The sequence below is a fragment of the Mobula birostris genome, chromosome 21, assembly GCF_030028105.1.
Source record: "Mobula birostris isolate sMobBir1 chromosome 21, sMobBir1.hap1, whole genome shotgun sequence".
NCBI lineage: Eukaryota > Metazoa > Chordata > Chondrichthyes > Myliobatiformes > Myliobatidae > Mobula > Mobula birostris.
Window position 1 is genome coordinate 64679101 of NC_092390.1, and position 21117 is coordinate 64700217.

Sequence of the window (21117 nt, forward strand, 5' to 3'; positions counted from 1 at the left end):
GAGGAAACAGGTAGACAAGTAGCTATATCCACAGTAAAATGAGTCCTAAATCGACATAACCTGAAAGGCTGCTCAACAAGGAAGAAGCCACTGCTCCAAGACCACCATAAAAAAGCCAGACTACAGTTTGCAACTGCACTTGGGGACAAAGATCTTACTTTTTGGAGAAATGTCCTCTGGTCTGATGAAACAAAAATTGAACTCTTTGGCCATAATGACCATTGTTATGTTTGGAGGAAAAAGGGTGAGGCTTGCAAGCTGAAGAACACCATCCCAATCATGAAGCATGGGGGTGGCAGCATCATGTTGTGGGGGTGCTTTGCTGCAGGAGAGGCTGGTGCACTTCACAAAATAGATGGCATCATGAGGAAGGAAAATTATGTGGATATATTGAAGCAACATCTCAAAACATCAGCCAGGAAGTTAAAGCTCGGTCGCAAATGGGTCTTCCAAGTGGACAATGACCCCAAGCATACCTCCAAAGTTTTGGCAAAATTGATTAAGGACAACAAAGTCAAGGTATTGGAGTGGCCATCACAAAGCCCTGACCTCAATCCGATAGAAAATTTGTGGGCAGAACTGAAAAAGCATGTGCGAGCAAGGAGGCATACAAACTTGACTCAGTTACACCAGTTCTGTCTGGAGGAATGGAACAAAATTCCAGCAACTTACTGTGAGAAGTTTGTGGAAGGCTACCCAAAACATTTGACCCAAGTTAAGCAATTTAAAGGCAATGCAACCAAATACTAACAAAGTGTATGTAAACTTATGATCCACTGGGAAAATGATGAAAGAAATAAAAGCTGAAATAAATCATTCTCTCTACTATTATTCTGATATTTCACATTCTGAAAATAAGGAGTGATCCTAACTGACCTAAGACAGGGAATGTTTTCTAGGATTAAATGTCAGGAATTGTGAAAAACTGAGTTTAAATGTATTTGGCTAAGGTGTTTGTAAACTTCTGACTTCAGCTGTATATAACTTCATGTGGACTGCATACTGTTTTGTTAAATGATGTTCCAACCAAAGCAATATGTTTCCCTCTCTCATAAATTAGTCCAGACTTCTGTCAATCATTAGTGGAGTAACTGGGTCAATGAGATGCTTAAATGCCAACAAGATTTGAATAGGATATGAATATATAATGTGATGAACATTGATCCGTGTGATTGGGCAAATATACAATACTATTTGATAAGTCATGTGAATAACATTGGACAATGAAGCACGAACACCAACTTGTTTTCTTATTAGAGATTGTTCATTATTTATACACTTATCTGCTGTGCTGTGTCGTTTTGCCTTTTATTATAAGTATCAATTGAAAGGAAACTAAGATGAATTTGCAAACATTCATTCATTATTGAAAAGGTCAATCACAATGTTTATTTTTAATGTGTAGATGTAGTCCGTATCAATGTTGAAAATGACTTAGCATGAAACATGACAATAATAACCTGTGGAAACATGCTGTTTGTTACAGCTTGCTGTTGACTTTAGTGTGGTTTGCAGAGTCTTGAAATCTGGCCCAAGGCTTCATTGGGCATTGGCAAAAAAGCAAAGCTATAGAAATCAGCACCAAGAGTTGAACTTTTTGTTAAAGCAAATTTTTCTTTTGATAAGAAATTATGAATCATATACCCACATAACAGTTCCCAAAGAAAACATTCTCATGCATAAGCGGATTCACAGAAATTAATTTCTACAGTATATATATTTATACTACATGTTGCAATTGACTGGTCCGACTGCAGAGCTGAACTGGCCTGTGGCTGTGGACTCACACTCGGCGACTCTGCAGTTCACGTTTGGTATGTTATTTGTTTACTTGTTTATTGCTTGCACAATTGTTCTTTATATCGCACATTGGGTGTTTGACTATCTTTGTTGTGTGGGTTTGTTTAATGGGTTCTACTGTGTTTTCTTTGTTTTGTGGCTGCCTGCAAGAAGACAAATCTCAAGGTTATATATAGTATATATATCTTGATAATAAATGCACTTAGATGTTTGAACTTTGAAATTACTGCATAAATGAAAGTTTATTTTAACAAGGTGATGTTTCTATGGTTAACCCTGTGATGATATACACTGTCTATTAATTAAATAAAGTATTTTAAAAACAACGCAAACACGAGGAAATCTGCAGATGCGGGCATTGCTGGGTTGTATTGGCAGCCAAAATATTTGATGCACAAGCCAAATAAAATGCCATGCCAGAGCCAACAGTCGCCAAAACAGCTGTTTCTATTTGTTTAAAATGGCACTTTAAAACAGAGACTCAAACAGCAGTGCCCTACGCGGACAAGGCTACATAAATAGGATATTAATCTATGCTTTACATCTGGTAATACTATATAGCTAAAGGATGTTAAATTAATTTCCACAGTATATTTATACAAAATAAAGAAAAAATATGTCATATCTTTGATGCAATGCCACTAATAGAATCAAAAAGCTGTTTACCAACAAATGTTCCTTCACCATGAGTTTTTGGTCGATTTACCAACTTCACCAGGTCTCAGTACAGATGTCTCAATATTACAAGCATATTAGCTATTAGAAGCACATGAAAACCCAATAGAAAATGTATAAATTTGTCAAGAGCTGTTACATACGTATTTCGCACCACATTTCTATTTGCTGCCACATTTCTGCTTAATATATGATGCATGCAATACTGAATATGTCACTGCCCTTTTTGTGTGGGCATTAATGGGTCATATCATGTCCCAGTTCCTATTGTCATCATCCTGTGCCACAGAGATGCCTGATAAATGACCAGCTCAAGTTGGCGTTGTCTATTTTTCAAACGTCCTTAACAACTACCCTAAAATGGCTATATTAGCTCCCTACACAAATCAGCAACAAGTGTGAGTCTGCCTCACTCAGTGTTCAGGATTGGCTGCCAACTTATTATGAAGAACATATATGAATTAACAATAAATTTTAAACATTCCTTTGGAGCTAGGAGAACAAGATTGCTTCCCTGATTTTAAAGTCCTGGTAGTTACTCTTGCTTTTGTTTTGAGTAGCAACGGTTTGAAGTGTGGCAAAATATTGTTTATTTTTCTCCATCAGGTAGTGTGTTATACTATTGTTCTATTGTACCTTTATTACCAAAAAGCTATTGTTATTCAACAAGTTGGTGCTTGCTTCCAATTGTTCCATTCAATTCCACTGAAGATTTGCTTTATCTTTGTTTCTTGTTGGCCATTGCATTCATTTGCTTAAGTTTGTGATAAATCTCTTGTTAATTTTTATTTCTGATCTGTTAGGTCTTTTTGACTCATTATCCTTGCTTCGAAAATATGGATATGATAGCTTATTGTTTATACAAATAATAAACCCTTTTTGGTTAAGACTAAATTGTATATGTTGGCATTTTTCACTATGTTCAGTTAATGTTCCACATTAAGTTGTGATTGGTTTATTTTATGGTTGCTCTGGAAACAGCAGTATGAAGCCATTGAAAGATGATAGGCAAGGACCTACATTACTGGTATTCTCGGGTAGTGTTTAACATCTTTGAAAATTTAATGAAGGTTATATGATGGGATTGTTGTGCCTTCTCTTTGCAGGCAATAAATCTATTTTTTGTGTTCATGCAAAAAATATGGTAAAACATTTAGAAGTCAGGAAAATAAGAAACACAAGCGATTCTATAGATGCTGAAAATCCAAAGCAACACACACAAAATGCAGGAGGAACAGAGCAGGCCAATCAATATTTATGAAAATAAATCGACAATTGGTATTTTGGGCTGAGACTTTTCTGCAGGAATTGGAAAGGAAGGGAGAAGATGCCAGTGTAAAAAGGTGGGGGAAGGGGGAGGAGGATAGCTGGAAGATGATAGGTGAAACCAGGTGGGCTGAAGGGGAAGCAATCTGATAGGAGAGGAGAGTGAACCATAGGAGAAAGGAAGGGAGGAGGGATTCCAGGGCAAGGTGAAAGGCAGGTGAGAAGAGGTATGAGGACAGAATGGGGAATAGAAAAAGAGGGGAGGGGGAGCAAAATTTCTTTACTAGAGGGAGAAATTGATTTTCATGCGATCAGGTTAGAGGCTACCCAGATAGAATATAAGGTGTTGCTCCTCCACTCTGAGAGTGGCCTCATCATGGCAAAAGAGCAGGCCATGGACTAATATGTCGGAATGGGAACAGAGGTAGGAATTAAACGGTCGCCCACAGGGAAATTCTGCTCTTGGTGAATGGAGCGGTGGTGCTTGACAAAGTAGTCCCCCAATCTATGTAAGGTTTCTTCAATGTAGGGGAAGCTGCGTTGGGAGAACCGGATACAGTAGCTGACCCTGACAGATTTCCAGGTGAAGTGTTGGCTCACCTGGAAGGACTGATTTGGGCCCTGAATGGAGGTATACTTCTGACCAAGATGGCGCAAGTTAACAACGATTCCTCGGGCAACATCTTTCAGATAATCCATGAAACTGCTTATTTCCTTTCTTGTACGTCTTCTTTTTATCTTAAATGTGTTTCTGGAACTGTTAGAGCCTATGATTTACAGTTTGGAGATCAATTGAGTGATCTAGCACTCTGTAGTCTCTGAGAAAATCTAGGAGATGAGTGCAGGCAGCCTCGACACGAAGCTTAGAAACAGAGCATGTGCCAATTATTGACTCCATTTTGTCATTTAAAACATCCATTAATCATCACTTAAAGCATTGAGAAAGATTCAAACATCGAGGCGAAATTGGAAGGTGAGCAAGTGTTCAGTGTTGACTACCTCGCTCTCGCTCGCTACTGTGACGGACCTCAGCTATTGCCAGATAAGGTGTCTGTGGGTAGGCCTATCGCTAATTGCTGCCAGATAAGATGTCTGTGTGTGACGACCTACCTCCCTCGCTTCTCTGCCTCTGTGATTGAGTGGTCTCTCTCCCCCTCGAAGCTGTCAGGTGATGTTACCGAAGTTCTGTGAATTATGGATTGGGCTGGATTCTTTCCAATTATATGTCTTTTGTATTCTGTGTTTTCGCCCATTCTTTCTTGTTGCCATTTCAGTGATTTATTTTTGGCGTGATTTGTAAGATTTTTTGTGCGGTGGGGGGATGGAGTTGAGGTTTAATGTTCTTGCAGTTCTCACGATTTGTTTTACTGTGTATGGAGGGGCTTGATGCTCTTGTTGCCATTGCACAATTTTTTGTGTGTAGGGGGAGGGTTGTCACCATACTTTCTTGTTGCTAGTTGGCGTGATTTGCTAGTTTTTTCGTTGGGGGAGTGATGTTTTTCTTTGAATGAGTTCTATGTTTTTTTTGTTTCATGGCTACCTGGAGAAGACGAGTCTCAGAGACGAATACTGCATACAAACTTTGATAATAAGTGAGCCTTTGAACCATTAAAGGAAGAAGTGAATAGGCAGGTGTAGCATTTTGGTCACTTGCAGTTGGAAGATTAGTAGAGAGGAATGAATGGACAAGGGAATCACAAAGGGAGTGATCCCTGTGGAAAACAGAGGGTTGTGGGGGCAGGTGTGGATGAGGTGGTAAAATATGTTTGGTGGTAGGATCCTGTTGAAGATGACAGAAGTAAGAATTTAAGAGTCAGAATCAGGTTTATTATCACCGGCATGTGAAGTGAAATTTGTTAACTTAGCAGCAGCAGTTCAATACAATACATAATCTAGCAGAGAGAAAAAAAATAATAATAAATACAATAAAACATAATAATAAGTAAACAAGTAAATCAATTACGTATATTGTAAAGATTTAAAAAAAACATGCAAAAACAGAAATACTATAAATTTTTTAAAAAGTGAGGCAGTGTCCAAAGCTTCATTGTCCATTTAGGAATCAGATGGCAGAGGGGAAGAAGCTGTTTCTGAATCGTTGAGTGTGTGCCTCCAAGCTACTGTGCCTCCTACCTGATGGTAACAGTGAGAAAAGGGCATGTCCTGGGTGCTGAAGGTCCTTAATAATGGACGCTGCCTTTTTGAGACACCGCTCCCTAAGGATATCCTGGGTATTTTGTAAGCTAATGCCTAAAATGGAGCTGACTAGATTTACAACCTTCTGCAGCTTCTTTCAGTCCTGTGCAGTAGCCCCTCCATACCAGACAGTGCTGCAGCCTGTCAGAATGCTCTCCACTGTACAACTGTAGGTTTTTGAGTGTATTTGTTGACATGCCAAATCTCTTCAAACTCCTAATAAAGCATAGTCTAGTAAACATCAACCATTTATTGATGAATTCCACACAAAGCAATAAATGATTAAACCCAGAGAAGCCAACAGAATGGAAGAAAATAGTAGGTAGTAATATACTCTTAAAATAAAATAATAAAGTTGTTTATTATTTAAGTTGTTAACATCAAAATGTAGGTCAATTATTGTCTTCTTCACTTTGTCTATTCTCAAATAGTTCAATTGGTCTTTTGTCTTCTTTTCAAATCATACTTTACCAGGTACTCTTTCTGTAGTTTCAGTTTTCCCCACAGACACATCGTTTTAGAAACATTTTATTGAGAAAGGAATTAACATAAAAACAATTGTTGCTGATCACCACCCATCAACACCAAACCAATATATTTTATAAGGAATAAAGTGGAGAAATTGATCTGAGTTCATTATAAGAAATGAAGGGATAGAAGTTCCACAATTAAATCAAGCAATAGCCAAGAATTTACTAATCATTGTTACCTACCACAGTCACAATGTTTCTGAGTTGCCCTAGTTATCAGTAATTGAACTCCAGGTGGCCGCTTGACACTTCTTCCAACATTTTCAAAGTTTGTTTTATATTTTGTCTTGTTAGTGCCTTACAGGCTCATTTAGTCTCATGTATTGAAGCTACAAAACAGCTTAAGCACCAAGTTTTGAAGATGCAGAACAGTGTAATCGAAGGTCAGTCAGCCTGTGTGTTAAACTTTATAATGAGTTTTCCATCTCCTGAACTATTCCAAATTCTGTTTCCCTCCATGGAAGCGAAGAAAGGCATTTAAGTTTCACTTAGCACAACCCATGTGTATTCTGAATTTGGTTTAATACCCCATTGCTTCCTGGGATTGCTCTTTTATTCTTCAAGAATTTACAAGGCACACTTCTTTTTTTTTAAGATGACCATTATGACTGGAAACTGCTTTGATACTATATGTGCCTTCATCCATCTAACCATGCTGGCCAAAATGTGTCAAGTTTGATTAGGCACAAGGAATTCTGCAGATGCTAGAAACATTAAGCAACACACCTGGAAGAACCAGCAGCACCTATGGAGTGGGATAAGCATTCGACATGTTAGGCTGAGATCCTTTATCAAGGTTACTCAAATTTGAGTAAAGCATACAAAATGCTGGAGGAACTCAGCAGGTCAGGCTGTATCTATGGAAAAGAATAAACAAAGGAATAACAAATCTGAGTGTTGATTTCTCAGGAACCCTACCAAATTAATGGTCCAAGCAGCCTTCAAACAAAAAGTAAGGTCTGTATGAATTTGGTGCATAATGATTTTTTTTAGTTCTATGTCTTATTTGTACAATGGAGCTTCAGTCCATGCTTGTAACAGTCAGTGAATCTTACCTTATCAACAATGTCAGACTCCATTGCAATGTTGGGTCCAGCTTAGGGAAATCCTGCATCCAACCCATCACTGAACATTCTTCCTTATGTTAGGAAACCAGGTGAATTTCCAGCTGAGTGCTTGCTGGCTCATAGATGACGAATCCAGTTATATCTCTGTGGGACATTTAACATGTTTCCCATTTGAAAATTTCTAGAACCATAATTATCATCTTCCCCAATTATTACAATCATGATCAGCAATTTATGATGTATTTAAACATTGGCTCAAAGTCTTGACTACTAGATCCATGGAGAAGAACATTCTTAAAGAAAAATTCTGTTCTTCTTACAATTTCTCAATTATCATCTTCTGTCATTGTAGCTCCTTCACATTAATCAATGCTTCTTTTCTTGTGAGACTAGAATTATATTGAGCTTCGCACTGGACCTGGATGCATTCCAAAATATAGCCTCCCCTTTCACCAAATATATCGATATTATTCCAAGTTATTTTGAGTTCATTCATCATACCAATGATAATCTGATATTTTTAATTGGTGTTTTTCTACAGATTTTGATTTACACTTAGAAAGTCGTAAGACTTGGCTGGCTTCCAAAATGTTCCAGAATAACAGAGCTGATCTAGCTTATTGTGATAAGACACTTGAAATGCAAACCATAAATAAAGAAGTAAGCTGTTTGATATTTTAAAGTTTAACCTTGAGGGGCCGTATTTCGAAGCATGAGATGTATCTCTTTACAATACAGTTTTGGTTTGACAGTACCAGTTTGTACAAGTTCTCACCTGGTATGGAGTTGTACAACAAGACGAGGATTTGGTAGCTTTAGTTCCCTTTCAGCAATATTTTAGTATCTTGTGTTCTCTCTATATCAGTATTCTTTTGTTAAAAAATAATCTCCAGAGTGTATAGTTCTATCCTTCTGAAACCAGAATTGATGGATTTGGGTGGTGTACAACTAATTTGTGAAAATATTCTGAAAACTGAACCCAAATAGCACTTACGATGATAAATTGAGCCAATATAAGTACTATTATAGTAATGAATTTATATTCAATTTCTAAATAAGAACCAGATCATGAGGCTAAATCATGTAAGCAGAGAAGTGTTGCAAATTTAGGGCAGATGTGTTAATTTTAGAGAGTATAACATAGCAAGTAAACTTTTTTAAAATCTCAGGTAGTTAGACATGTCTAGGTTTAGTCTTTATATGCAAGGACATCTCTGGTAGTAAATTAAGCAGAAAGGTTAGAAGAACATAATACCTATCGTATTTCAAACACACACAGGTTGGAGGAACAACACCTTATATTCCGTCTGGGTAGCCTCCAACCTGATGGCATGAACATCGACTTCTCTAACTTCCGCTAATGCCCCACCTCCCCCTCGTACCCCATCTGTTACTTATTTTTATACACACATTCTTTCTCTCACTCTCCTCTTTCTCCCTCTGTCCCACTGAATATACCCCTTGCCCATCCTCTGGGTCCCCCCCCCCCTTGTCTTTCTTCCCGGACCTCCTGTCCCATGATCCTCTCATATCCCTTTTGCCTATCACCTGTCCAGCTCTTGGCTCCATCCCTCCCCCTCCTGTCTTCTATCATTTTAGATCTCCCCCTCCCCCTCCAACTTTCAAATCCCTTACTCACTCTTCCTTCAGTTAGTCCTGACGAAGGGTCTCGGCCTGAAACGTCGACTGCACCTCTTCCTACAGGTGCTGCCTGGCCTGCTGCGTTCACCAGCATCTTTTATTTGTGTTGCTTTTTCAGACCCTGTTAGCTGATGTTAACAACTACTGTACATCTTCAGTTTGCAGAAAAGCAACAAACATTTCAGCAGTCAATGGTGGAAATTGCAACAGAGTTGGCCCTGGGAGATCAACATAAAGAAAGCTTGCAACAACAGCTGAATGAACAGGAGAAGACTCCAAAACAGGTAGAGTGACAAGAAACAATGGTGTTCAGGATAATATATATGACAGTTATTTGCCCAGACTTGCAAACTCAAATTAAAAAAATAGATTAATCCACTGTTCAAAAAAAAAACACAGAAATATTTATTTGGCCTATTTTGGATTTCAGATTCCACTTGAAAGCCCAGTTCACTCAAGCTGAACTCCAAACTCCAAACTGTGGTATGCAGAGTAAATTGGCATTGATTCTGTTTGAAGCTCCTCAGCGCAGTTGAAATTATTTAGATAGGATGTATTAATCAACTGTACAATGCTGTCTTTCCCTCCAGCGGTGATCAAGTGAAAACATCACAAGCTCAAGGCTGTCTACTCTCCTTCCCCATTCAACATGAGAAGCATTACATGTCCCGCTTTATTAAGCAAACTGAAAAATATTGATGCAAGTTCTGAACTGATTCCAAACTCGTTCCTTCTTTGCTACTTTCTTATATATCTTGCCATGGTTGAGTATAAGGCATTAGATAACCAAATAAACAGGGGAAGATGTTTGTACCATCCGTTAGGATATCATAGAGAAGAATCTGTCCACCAGTCACTTTGAACCCATACATGAATCAGAATCAGAATCCTTTACTATTGCCAAGTATGCGGACACATAAAGGGAATTTGATGCCAGTTTCCCTGAGCTCTTGCTGTACAGAGTCAAAAAGCAAACAAAACAATAGTGCAAATAATCGTGAACTATATACAATGAAGTATACCTTTGTATGTACAGGTGGACTTGGTTTATAGTAGACTAAAATTCAAGTGTTCATAAGACTGATGGCATACGGAAAGAAACTGTTCTTGTACCTATTTGTCCTGCCATGCAGTGATCTAAGGCGCCTACCAGAAGGAAGGAGTTGGAACAGGTGATGTCCAGGGTGGGATGGGTCTACAATGATGCTGCTTGCTCGCTTCCTAACTCTAGATGCATACTAGTCCTGGATCGAGGGCAGCTTCACACCAATAATCCTTTCCGCAGCCCTGACGGTTCCTTGGAGTCTATTCTTGTCTTGTTTGGTAGCTGATCCAAACCAGACAGTGATGGATGAACAGAGAACAGACTGGATTATTCTTGAATAGAATTGAATCAGCAGCTCCTGAAGCAGGTTGTACTTCCTGAGTTGATGTAGGAAATACAACCTTTGCTGAGCCTTTTTGATAAGAGCGTCTGCGTTGGGTGTCCACTTCAGGTCCTGGGAGATTGTGACACCCAGAAACCTGAAGGCCTCCAAAGCAGACACAATACTGTTGAGTATAGTGAGTGGGGGGAGTATTGGGGAGCTCCTCCTGAAGTCCACTGTCATCTCCACAGTCTTGAGCGTATTTAGCTCCAGGTTGTTCTGACCACACCAGAGGGCCAGCCGTTCCACCACCCGTCTGTATGCAGACTCATCACCGTCTCGGTTAAAGCCAATGACAGTTGTGTCGTCTGCAGATTTCAGGAGTTTAACAGATGGATCCTGTGAGGTGCAGTCATTGGTGTAAAGGGAGAAGAGCAGTGGGGAGAGCACACATCCCTGGGGGGCACCGGTACTGAATCTCAGAGTAACACTAATCATGTTGAACAACATATATATCTCTCATAAGAAAACAGATACCAATTTTGCTGTGGCTCTAACAATTTGCTCAGAGCTAAATTGCAATGGCAGATTTCATTTTAATGATTGCCACATTCTTTCATTTGAATCAAATTTCTAAACATTCTCTGACTTTCCTATGTACTCACATGAGATGCTGCACAGTAATTAAACTATTATGATGTTGGTATTAACTTGTTATTGAATAAATTATTTGTGTTTCTACGTTGATGTCTATAATCTAGGCATTTGGTGTCCTTCAGAATATAAAGTCCATTTCTTCCAAATTAACAAGGACTGATCCAAACAGAGATAAATGGGTTAGCAGTGCAGAGAAATGTTTAATTGTGTTGTCCTCACACCATCTTGAATATTCCAAAATATTTAATATTAGTTAAGAAAATGAACACTAGGAACAAAGGACATAATTGTACAGTTTGAGCATTTCATGAATTATTTTTATTTGTTAAACTGGCTAAAAACTCTGTAAAATATTTGCTACTGCACTATTCAATGAACAGAATATTATCTTACCAATATTATAAACTTTGTGAACTGTTCAAGAAACTGAATAGTAAAATGAAGAGGTTGTTGAAATTGAGTAGACCTACAGTAGGTAATCAACTTATCATGGCTTAATATTGTACTGACAATGGTAAAGGAAGAACTCCATTATGTTGTAATGTAAAACTATTCCTTCATTTCACGTCAACTTAATTCTTCTAATTTTAACAGATTTCAAATTGTACTTGGGTAATCCAAAAAGCTGCCATTTAGTTTTCTACTTTGATTAGTTTAAATATGCCCAGGGAACATTTCTGAAATAAGACTTTTTTTAAAGCTGGAAATAGTTTAACTCCGTCGAGCTGTGAATTGGCTTGTTGTGTCACATAGCAGCATGTTTCTGATTTTGAGACAATTGCCAAGAGAAATGCTTTCCCAAAGGAGAGGAGTAGGTATCATTTAAGTTAACCTAATCTCTGCCTCATGTCCTCAAGTAGTCACTAACCAAGTTTCATTGTAGGAAGGCTAAAATCCGATTAATTGGAAAATCATGTATGTGTTGATATTGTATTTAAGGATTGTGACACCTCTCAAGGAATACTTAAAGATGATAAAACCTGAGTGAAAACATTTTTTATCAAGACTAGTTTTGAACTGCAACATTCTGATTTACCACCTATGTAATTTTTGTTTGTTTATTTTCCTTTCCTCTCCTTTCTCAGTTAGATCAGAGGTCTTATCTCTGAACCAGATGACATTTAAATTAGGCTTTGTGAGACTGGTACAATGTAGAGTTGCTATTTTTTTGGATTACATGTTGCATCAAGCTCTGATTACCTATTAAGTATAAAACATTTTGTAACACTCCTCAGGTGTAGAGAACAAATTATTCGAGAATCCCGTTTTTGTTAAAGCTGGCAGAATTTTTGTAACGTTCAAGAGAGAATTGGGCACACACTGGAAGGGATAAGCATACAGAGCTGAGAAGGAAAGAAAGGGTGTTAAGAAATAAATGACTCTACCAAAGATCCAGTATATGCCAGCAGATTTTTCATTGGGGAATATTTCTAATGTCTGGTCATTATCTCATTTCTGTCTTTGCGTTCTTTTGTTACAAAAGTTGTTTGCTGTGAATGATGTTCTAATCTGCTCATTGTACAGTGTATTGGGATATTATAATACCAAGAGAAATACTGTAGAAAACCAAAATCTTAGGCTACGTCCACACTACGCCGGATAATCTTAAATATGCCGGTTTCAAGTAAAAATGACAGGCGTACACACTAAGCGTTTTTCAAAATATCTCTGTCCACGTTAACATGGATATTTGGGCGAATCTCCTCTACTGGGCACACGCAGGACACACAGGAAACAAGTGAAGAGGAAACGGTATACTTCGTGCACATTTGTCCAATTACAGAGTAGAAAAACTTCAAAGGAATTGCTCTTGGCTCTCGCGCAGGGGGACTTAAAACTAAAAAAAAACAAATACTGGAGCGTATGGAGGCAACCGACAAGGGAGTTCATGGACAGTATGACCCGGCTGACGACGAACATTGAAAAACTGACTAACTCTGTTGCATTAATAAAGCACCTTGTTAAAAGCATAAAACACGTCTGCATCAGTATTATCTTGTATTTCCATACAATGTTACATTAGGCTGTTACACATCTATTGTCAGAGAAATACTTGCATAAATAGGTAAACCACCTCCATACAAGCAAGGACAGAAAACAGGGCAAAGTGAGTATACTTATTTATTCAGTAAGCTGTCGGTCAAAGTATTTGGTGAGTACATTTGTAACTCTTCTGGCTTCAGTCTCGTTGCCATCTGTTCTGAAATTGTTAGGTTCTGTGCGGGGTTGCGTTCAAGAAAACAACGAAATGCCGCGCTGCCGCCATCTGTTCCGGCACGTCATGACAGCGTTTTTAAATACTGTAGTCAAAAAAGCTCACTTTACAATTTAACTCTCACGCCATTCGCACCGACTGCGCTTTATAACAACCGTATGGCAGAGCTTGCGCAGCACCAAGCAGAAGCAGAAAAAGCATTGTTTGTTGTGATGTTGTCATGACAGCGTTTTTAAATCTCTCCATTTACCCCGTACACACTGCAATGGATATTAGGCATTTTCAGATTTATTCACTCTGGAGACCATTTCTGAAAATCTCCGTTTTTGGGGGATGAAAACGCCTCTTAAGTGTGGACGGAGGGTCAAAACGAAGAGAAAAGGCTTCATTTTCAAAATTATCCGGTGAAGTGTGGATGTAGCCTTACTCTCTTTCCCACAATATTGCCTGTGATGGTGCACAAATGATCCGGTCCATGAATCAGCTGTTAAGAGTCAGATGACTGTACCATGAGACAACTTGCTGTCTCACTTTGTCTCCCTCAGTGTATTAGTCAATTCCCTGGAGACATGTTGCTTTCCATTCAATCTAGCAGATAATTTACAAAAAACTCAGTAGGGAGAAAACAAAAACAAATAATGAAGTATTAAATTATTTGTTACAATGATCTTAAATTGTGTTATAATGCACGGAAGATAGAGGCACTGCAAGTTTGGATGTCAAGCAACAGCTGCTATTTTGTCAGTGTTCTTAATTCTATGCTGCAGATCACACCTTACTGTGTGAAAATGTAATCCAGTCCACAGGGAACTTCATCACAATGAATTTACTTGTTTATGGGCAAGTAAAGACTTGTGCTTTCAGCGGCTTCTTGGTTAAGTCATAGTAATTTATTCAAGACATCCTTGAATGTAACTGCATTAGTGGAATTTTCAGAATTGAGGGGACCAATAAAGAGATCCCTGCTGAGTGGGGGGAACCCTATCTGAACATGGACTGGAAAATGAAGCAATCTAATGATGAGAGTAGGTCGCTTGCTATCACAAAGAAACCAAGTGTGGCTTCAGTAGGTGCAATACTTCAAACTGGTTATTTAAATATTTTTTATTCAAGATGTATGCTAACAGTCTATTATGTGTTGCAAAATTATATATGCTTTACTATTTCAGATATGATTGATTAATGTCACTGGAATAATTGAGACTGTTACAATCAATTCTCCAGAGCCAACTGCACTACTGAAGGAGTCATATCAGAGAACAATAGTGTAAAATAACATAATGTAATTCTGCAAACACGAGAGCATCTGCAGATGCTGAAAATCGAAGCAACACACACAAAATGCTGGAGGAACTCGGCAGGCCGGGTAGCGTCTATGGAATCAGAATCAGATTCAAGTTCATTATCACTGGCATTTGTTAACATAGCAGCTGCAGTTCAATGCAACATAATAGAGAAGAATAAATAAACAAATAAATTACAGAATATGTATATTGAATAGATTAAAAATAGGGCAAAAACAGAAATAATCTACATTAAAATTGTGAGGTAGTGTTCACTGGTTCAATGTCCATTTAGGAATCCGATGGCAGAGGGGAAGAAGCTGTTCCTGAATCACTGAGTGTGTGATTTCAGGCTTCTGTACCTCCTAGCTGATGGTAACAGTGAGAAAAGGGCATGCCCTGGGTGCTGGGATTACTTAATAATGTACGCTACCTTTCTGAGACACCGTTCCTTGAAGATATCCTGGGTACTTTGTAGGCTAGCACCCAAGATGGAGCTGACTAGATTTACAACCCTCTGCAGCTTCTTTCAGTCCTGTGCAGTAGCACCACCGCCCCATACCAAACAGTGATGCAGCCTGTTAGAATGCTGTCCATAGTACATCTATGGAAGCTTTTGAGTGTTTTTGTTGACATATCAAATCTCTTCAATTCCTAATGAAGTATAGTCTCTGTCTTGCCTTCTTTATAACTGCATTGATATATTGGGACCAGGTTAGATCCTCAGAAATCTTGACACCCAGGAACTTGAAGCTTCTCACTCTCTCCACTTCTGATCCCTCTGTGAGGATTGGTATCTGTTTCTTTGTCTTACCCTTGAGTGCAAGGTTGTTACTGCGACACCACTCCACCAGTTGGTATATCTCGCTCCGGTATGCCCTCTTGTCTCTATCTGAGATTCTACTAACAATGGTTGTATCATCAGCAAATTTATAGATGGTATTTGATCTATGCCTAGCCACACAGTCATGGGTATAGAGTGAGTAGAGCAGTTGGCTAAGCACACATCCCTGAGGTGCACCGGTGTTGATCGTCAGCGAGGAGGAGATATTATCACCAATCCACACAGATTATGGTCTTCCAGTTAGGAAGTCAAGGATCCAATTGCAGAGGAAGGTACAGTGGCCCAGGTTCTGTAATTTATCAGTCTGGACTATGGGAATGATGGTGTTAAATGCTGAGCTATAGTAGATGAACAGCATCCTGACATGGGTGTTTGTATTATCCAGGTGGTCTAAGGCACTATGATGGGCCATTGAGAATGTGTCTGCTATTGACCTATTGTGGTGATAAGCAAATTGCAGTGGGTCCAGGTCCTTGCTGAGGCAGGAGTTCAGTCTAGTCATGACCAACATCTCAAAGCATTTCATCACTGTCGATGTGAGTGCTACCGGGTGATAGTCATTAAGGCAGCCCACATTATTCTTCTTAGGCACTGGTATAATTGTTGCATTTTTGAAGCAAGTGGGATCTTCCATCTGTGGCAGTGAAAGGTTGAAAATGTCCTTGAGTACTCCTGCCCATTGGTTAACACAAGTTTTCAGAGCATCTCCAAGAACTCTGTCAGGACTTTCCATCTTGTGAGGATTCACCCTCTTTAAAGACAGTTTAACATTGGCTTCTGATACAGAGATCACAGGGTCACCGGATCTTCACAGCTGTACTTGTATTCTCCCTTTCAAAGCAGGCATCGAAGGCAAAGATTTCATCTGGTAGTGAAGCATCACTGCCATTCATGCTATTGGGTTTCGCTTTGTAGGAAGTAATGACCTGCAAACCCTGCCACTCACCTCCAACCTCATTTGAAATTGTCTCCTCGCCCTTGACATAGCCCTCTGCAAGTCATACCTGGTTTTCTGGAACAGACCTGGGTCACCAGACTTGAATGCCACAGATCTAGTCTTCAGCAGACGATGTACCTCCTGGACCATCCATGACTTTTGGTTTGGGAAGGTACAGCAAGTCTTTGTAGGCACATACTCAACCACACAGGTTTTAATGAAGTCAGGAACAACTGCAGCATGCTCATCCAGTTTTGAAGATGAATCCCTGAATGCAGTTAGTCTACCCTTCTCTGGACACCCCATACACCCCACAGGAATGTAGAATAAGCAAAAACAGAAAAAAAAATAGAATGAGGAAAAATATTTTCCTTTTCTTTTGTGACTTCACTTGGACAGTGTCAGAAGTCTTTAGCTTTATATACTGAATATGGATGTGAAGATATCTAGCTGTAGCATAGTTTGGTAAAAAGAAATTCTACAGAGTTAGATTCCGATTTTTGCTCTGCATCTTTACTAATGAAGAGAAATAGCAGAACAGTGTGGAAGTTGATGGGAGAGTTAACTCAGTGCACTGCCTAGTGGCTGATATGTAATAGTACTGGAAACAGGCCTCTTCATCAACAGCACAAGACAAAAAAAAATCAAGTGAAGAAAAAGACCTTTTTTAAAAATTGTAAATATGTAGAAATAGTTCCCAAGTGTTGTAGCAGCTTTTCTGTTTTTAACACCACTCATTGATTGTGTTACAGCTGCATCCTGTTGGGATTAATCAGTGCAGAAATATTTATATTGATGCTGAAGTGGAATTAGAACGAGAACAAGCTGTTTGCAAAAACGTAGTAAATGTCTATGCTTTCACTTACAGTTTTTCTTGTCATACAATTCACCAAATAACTCCTCAACTGCCATACCTTATCACTTCCCATTTTAACAAGATCAGGTGTGAGCTAATCTAGTATCCTACCAGCAAAGAAACTGAAAAAGAAGTGAGAGGAGAGCACACATGGGTGGAGCTGTCCAGGTAATGCGTTCAGAATCAGAATCATGTTTATTATCACTGGCATGTGACATGAAATTTGTTAACTTCACAGCAGCAGTTCAATGCAATACAGAAGAAAAAAAGAGCAAAATAAAATAATAATAATAATAAATAAATAAGTAAATCAATTACAGTATACATATATTGAATTGATTTTAAAAATCGTGCACAAAACAGAAGTACTATATATCAAAAAAGTGAAATAGTGTCCAAGGGTTCAATGTCCATTTAGGAATCGTTTGGCAGAGGGGAAGAAGCTGCTCCTGAATCACTGAGTGTGTGCCTGCAGGCTTCTGTACCTCCTACCTGATGGTAACAGTGAGAAAAAGACTTGCCCTGGATGTTGCAGGTCCTTAATAATGGATGCTGCCTTTTTGAGACACTGCTGCTTGAAGATGTCCTGGGTATTTGGTAAGTTAGTACCTGAGATGGAATTGTCTGAATTTATAACCCGCTGCAGCTTCTTTCGGTCCTGTGCAATAGGCACCCTGCACCCCCCGCCTCCCCCGCACACCATACCAGACAGTGATGCAGTCTGTCAGAATGCTCTCCATGGTACATCTATAGAAGTTTCTGAGTGTATTTGTCGGCATATCAAATCTCTTTAAACTCCTAATAAAGTATAGCCACCGTCTTGCCTTCTTTATAACTGCATCGATATGTTGGAACCAAGTTAGACCTTCAGAGACCTTGACACCCAGGAACTTGAAACTGCTCACTCTCTCTACTTCTGATCCCTCTATGAGGATTGGTATGCATTCCTTCGTCTCACCCTTCCTGAAGTACCCAATCAGCTCTTTCGTCTTACTGACGTTGAGTGCCAGGTTGGTGCTGCGTCACCACTCTACTAGTTGGCACATCTCACTCCTGTATGCCCTCTCGTCATCACCTGAGGTTCTACCAACAATGGTTGTATAATCAGCAAATTTATAGATGGTATTTGAGCTACGCCTATCCCCACAGACATGGCTATAGAGAGAGTAGAATAGTGGGCTAAGCACACACCCCTGAGGTGCATTAGTGTTGATCGTCAGTGAGTAGGAGATGTTATTGCCAATCTGCACAGCTTGTGGTCTTCCAGATAGGAAGTCAAGGATCCAATTGTAGAGGGAGGTTCAGAGGCCCAGGTTCTGCAACTTCTCAATCAGGTTTGAGGGAATGATGGTGTTAAATGCTGAACTAGAGTCGATTAACAGTATCCTGACATAGGTGTTTGTGTTGTCCAGGTGGTCTAAACCCAATAACAAGACCATCAGAATTAAAGACCAGAATAGACTCTCCACCCCTTTGTGTCATCTCCACCCTGCTGTAGAGTCATGGTTGACCCTAACAGTTTAATGCTAGAAATAGGCTGAAGTTCCAAGCAATTGACAAATTAGTGTGCTTGGCTATACTCATATCTCCAGTTTTACTAGCTTGAGCAGAGAAAAATTAAATAATAATAAATATGCAATAAGTATCAAGGACCTGAGATGAAGAGTATTTGAAAGTGAGTACATAGTTTGTGGGAACAATTCAGTGATGCGGCAAGTGAATTTGAGTGAAGTTATCCCCTCTGGTTCAAGAGCCTGATTGTTGAGGAGTAGTATCTATTCCTGAACCTGGTGGTGTGGATCCTGAGACTCCTGTATCTTCTTCCTGATGGCAGCAGCAAGAAGAGTGCATGACTTGGGTGGTGAGAGTCTCTGATAATGGATGTTCCTGCGACAATGCTCTGTATAAATGCACTCAATGTATTGCCACAAAGAACTCTTCTTTTTCTGGGAAGAGGTCTCCAACTCTGAGCCAAGCATTCGACGCTTCCTTCTTGGCATCTAGTCCGCTCAGATCATGGGGATGTCTTCCTTGGGGGGAGGGGGGTCATGCTCTTCCATTGGTTAACTTTTTCTTCAATAGTGATAATGCCTTCTTTTTTCTGGGTTGTGGTATCTTTTAAGTTTAGTGCTGTATACTTATCAGAATTGTGTATGCTTGCATGGAGTGCTGATTCCTGTTTTCATTGATGAAAGTATATCCTTAGAAGTTTTATCAGACTGTTGTGTAGATTTTTAATGTCTGTAATTCCTCTATCCCCTTCTGTCCTTGGTAGCGTTAATCTAAGTGCATTTGAATGTACATAATGTTTTATGAAAGTTTTCATTTCGGTTCTTATTTTTCTTTGTAAATTTCCCAGATCAGTTTCAGACCAAGATATTATGCCAAAAGAATACATTAATATAAGGTAGAGCAAAAGTGTTCATTGCCTTTGTTCTATTTCTACAATTGAGCTCTGTTTGGCAGATTTTCTTAAGCCTTGAAGTAAATTCTGTCAAAGGTTTATCCTTTATTGCTCTATGTTCTATTTTCTTTCCTTCTTGATATCCCAGATACTTATCTGTTTCATATTCATCCACCCGTTGTATTGTATCCTGCTGCTCCGTTTTGTTTTCTATTCGCTCTATTACACCTGACTTTATGTTTAATATTTTGCATTTATCCAGGCCAAAGTTCATATTTATATCTTTAGAAAATAGTTCTACTATTTGAATTAATTGCTTTAGTTTAACTGATGAAGGAGCATGTAATTTCAAATAATCCATGTATAAAAGATGTGTAAACGTTTAGCTCATTTCATTGTTTCTGATTTGATACCTGATTTTTGTCCGTTTCAGTAAATTAGAGAGTGGGTTTAAAGCTAGACAGAACTATAGTGGGCTTAGAGAGTTGCCTTGGAAAATGCCTTGGTTTATTTTGGTAACGGTGGTTGTTCTTTTTTGGTTGTTAATAGATAGGGTGATTACAGGATTCCTGTGTTTCATCAGGTGTTGCAGGAATTTTACAAGTAGTGGGTGTAGCTTATATATTAGGAACTATTATTAACCATGAGTGTGAGACAGAGTCAAATGCCTTTTGATAGTCAATGTAGCATCGTGAAAGATTTCTGTTTTTCTGCCAGGCTTGATTTGGAATTACAGAATTTATTATCAGTTGTTTTTTTTTAACATCTTTTCATACCCTTATGGCATCCTTTCTGCTCTTCTGTAAGTAAAGTGTGTTTATCTAAGTGAGGGGTGATTCGTTACAAGATACATGATGTTACTCACTTTCAAATACCCTTCATCTCATGTTCTTGAGCCTTATTGCTTATTATTATTATTATTTCTTTTTGTATTTGCAAAATTTATTATCCTTTGCACACAGGTTGTCTGCCCTGTTGGTGCAGTCTTTAATTGATTGTATTATGGTTATTGGTTTTATTGAGTATGCCCGCAAGAAAATGAATCTTAGGGTAGTATATGATGACATATTCAGAATGAACTTTGATAATAAATTTGCTTTGAACTTTAAATTTTGAACTTTGAACAGGTACACAGATGGGAAAGATTTTAGCATGATATGGGCCAAATAAGGGTAAATCTGACTCACCTGGAAGGGTTGTTTAGGTCCCTGGATGTTTGTGAAGGAGAACATGCACGAACAAATGGTGCACCTCCTGGGTTTGCAGGGAAAAGTACCAGAATGCCAGGGAGTGATCAGTGAGGAGAGAAGTAGAGAGAGCGGTCCCTGTGGAAAGTGGGAAGGAGTGAGGAGGAGAAGCTGTGGTTAGTAGTCATTGAA

At 38.9% G+C, this 21117-nt stretch overlaps 1 protein-coding gene across 1 annotated transcript in view; it reads left to right on the forward strand.

Moving 5' to 3' along the window:
- Positions 1 to 21117, forward strand: part of LOC140185875 (uncharacterized) — a 302861-nt gene that overhangs the window by 160366 nt on the left and 121378 nt on the right. The window contains exon 7 of the mRNA XM_072239670.1: positions 9334 to 9459. Within this exon, the coding sequence (XP_072095771.1) occupies positions 9334 to 9459 (126 nt within the window). The remainder of the gene's footprint in view (positions 1 to 9333; positions 9460 to 21117) is intronic.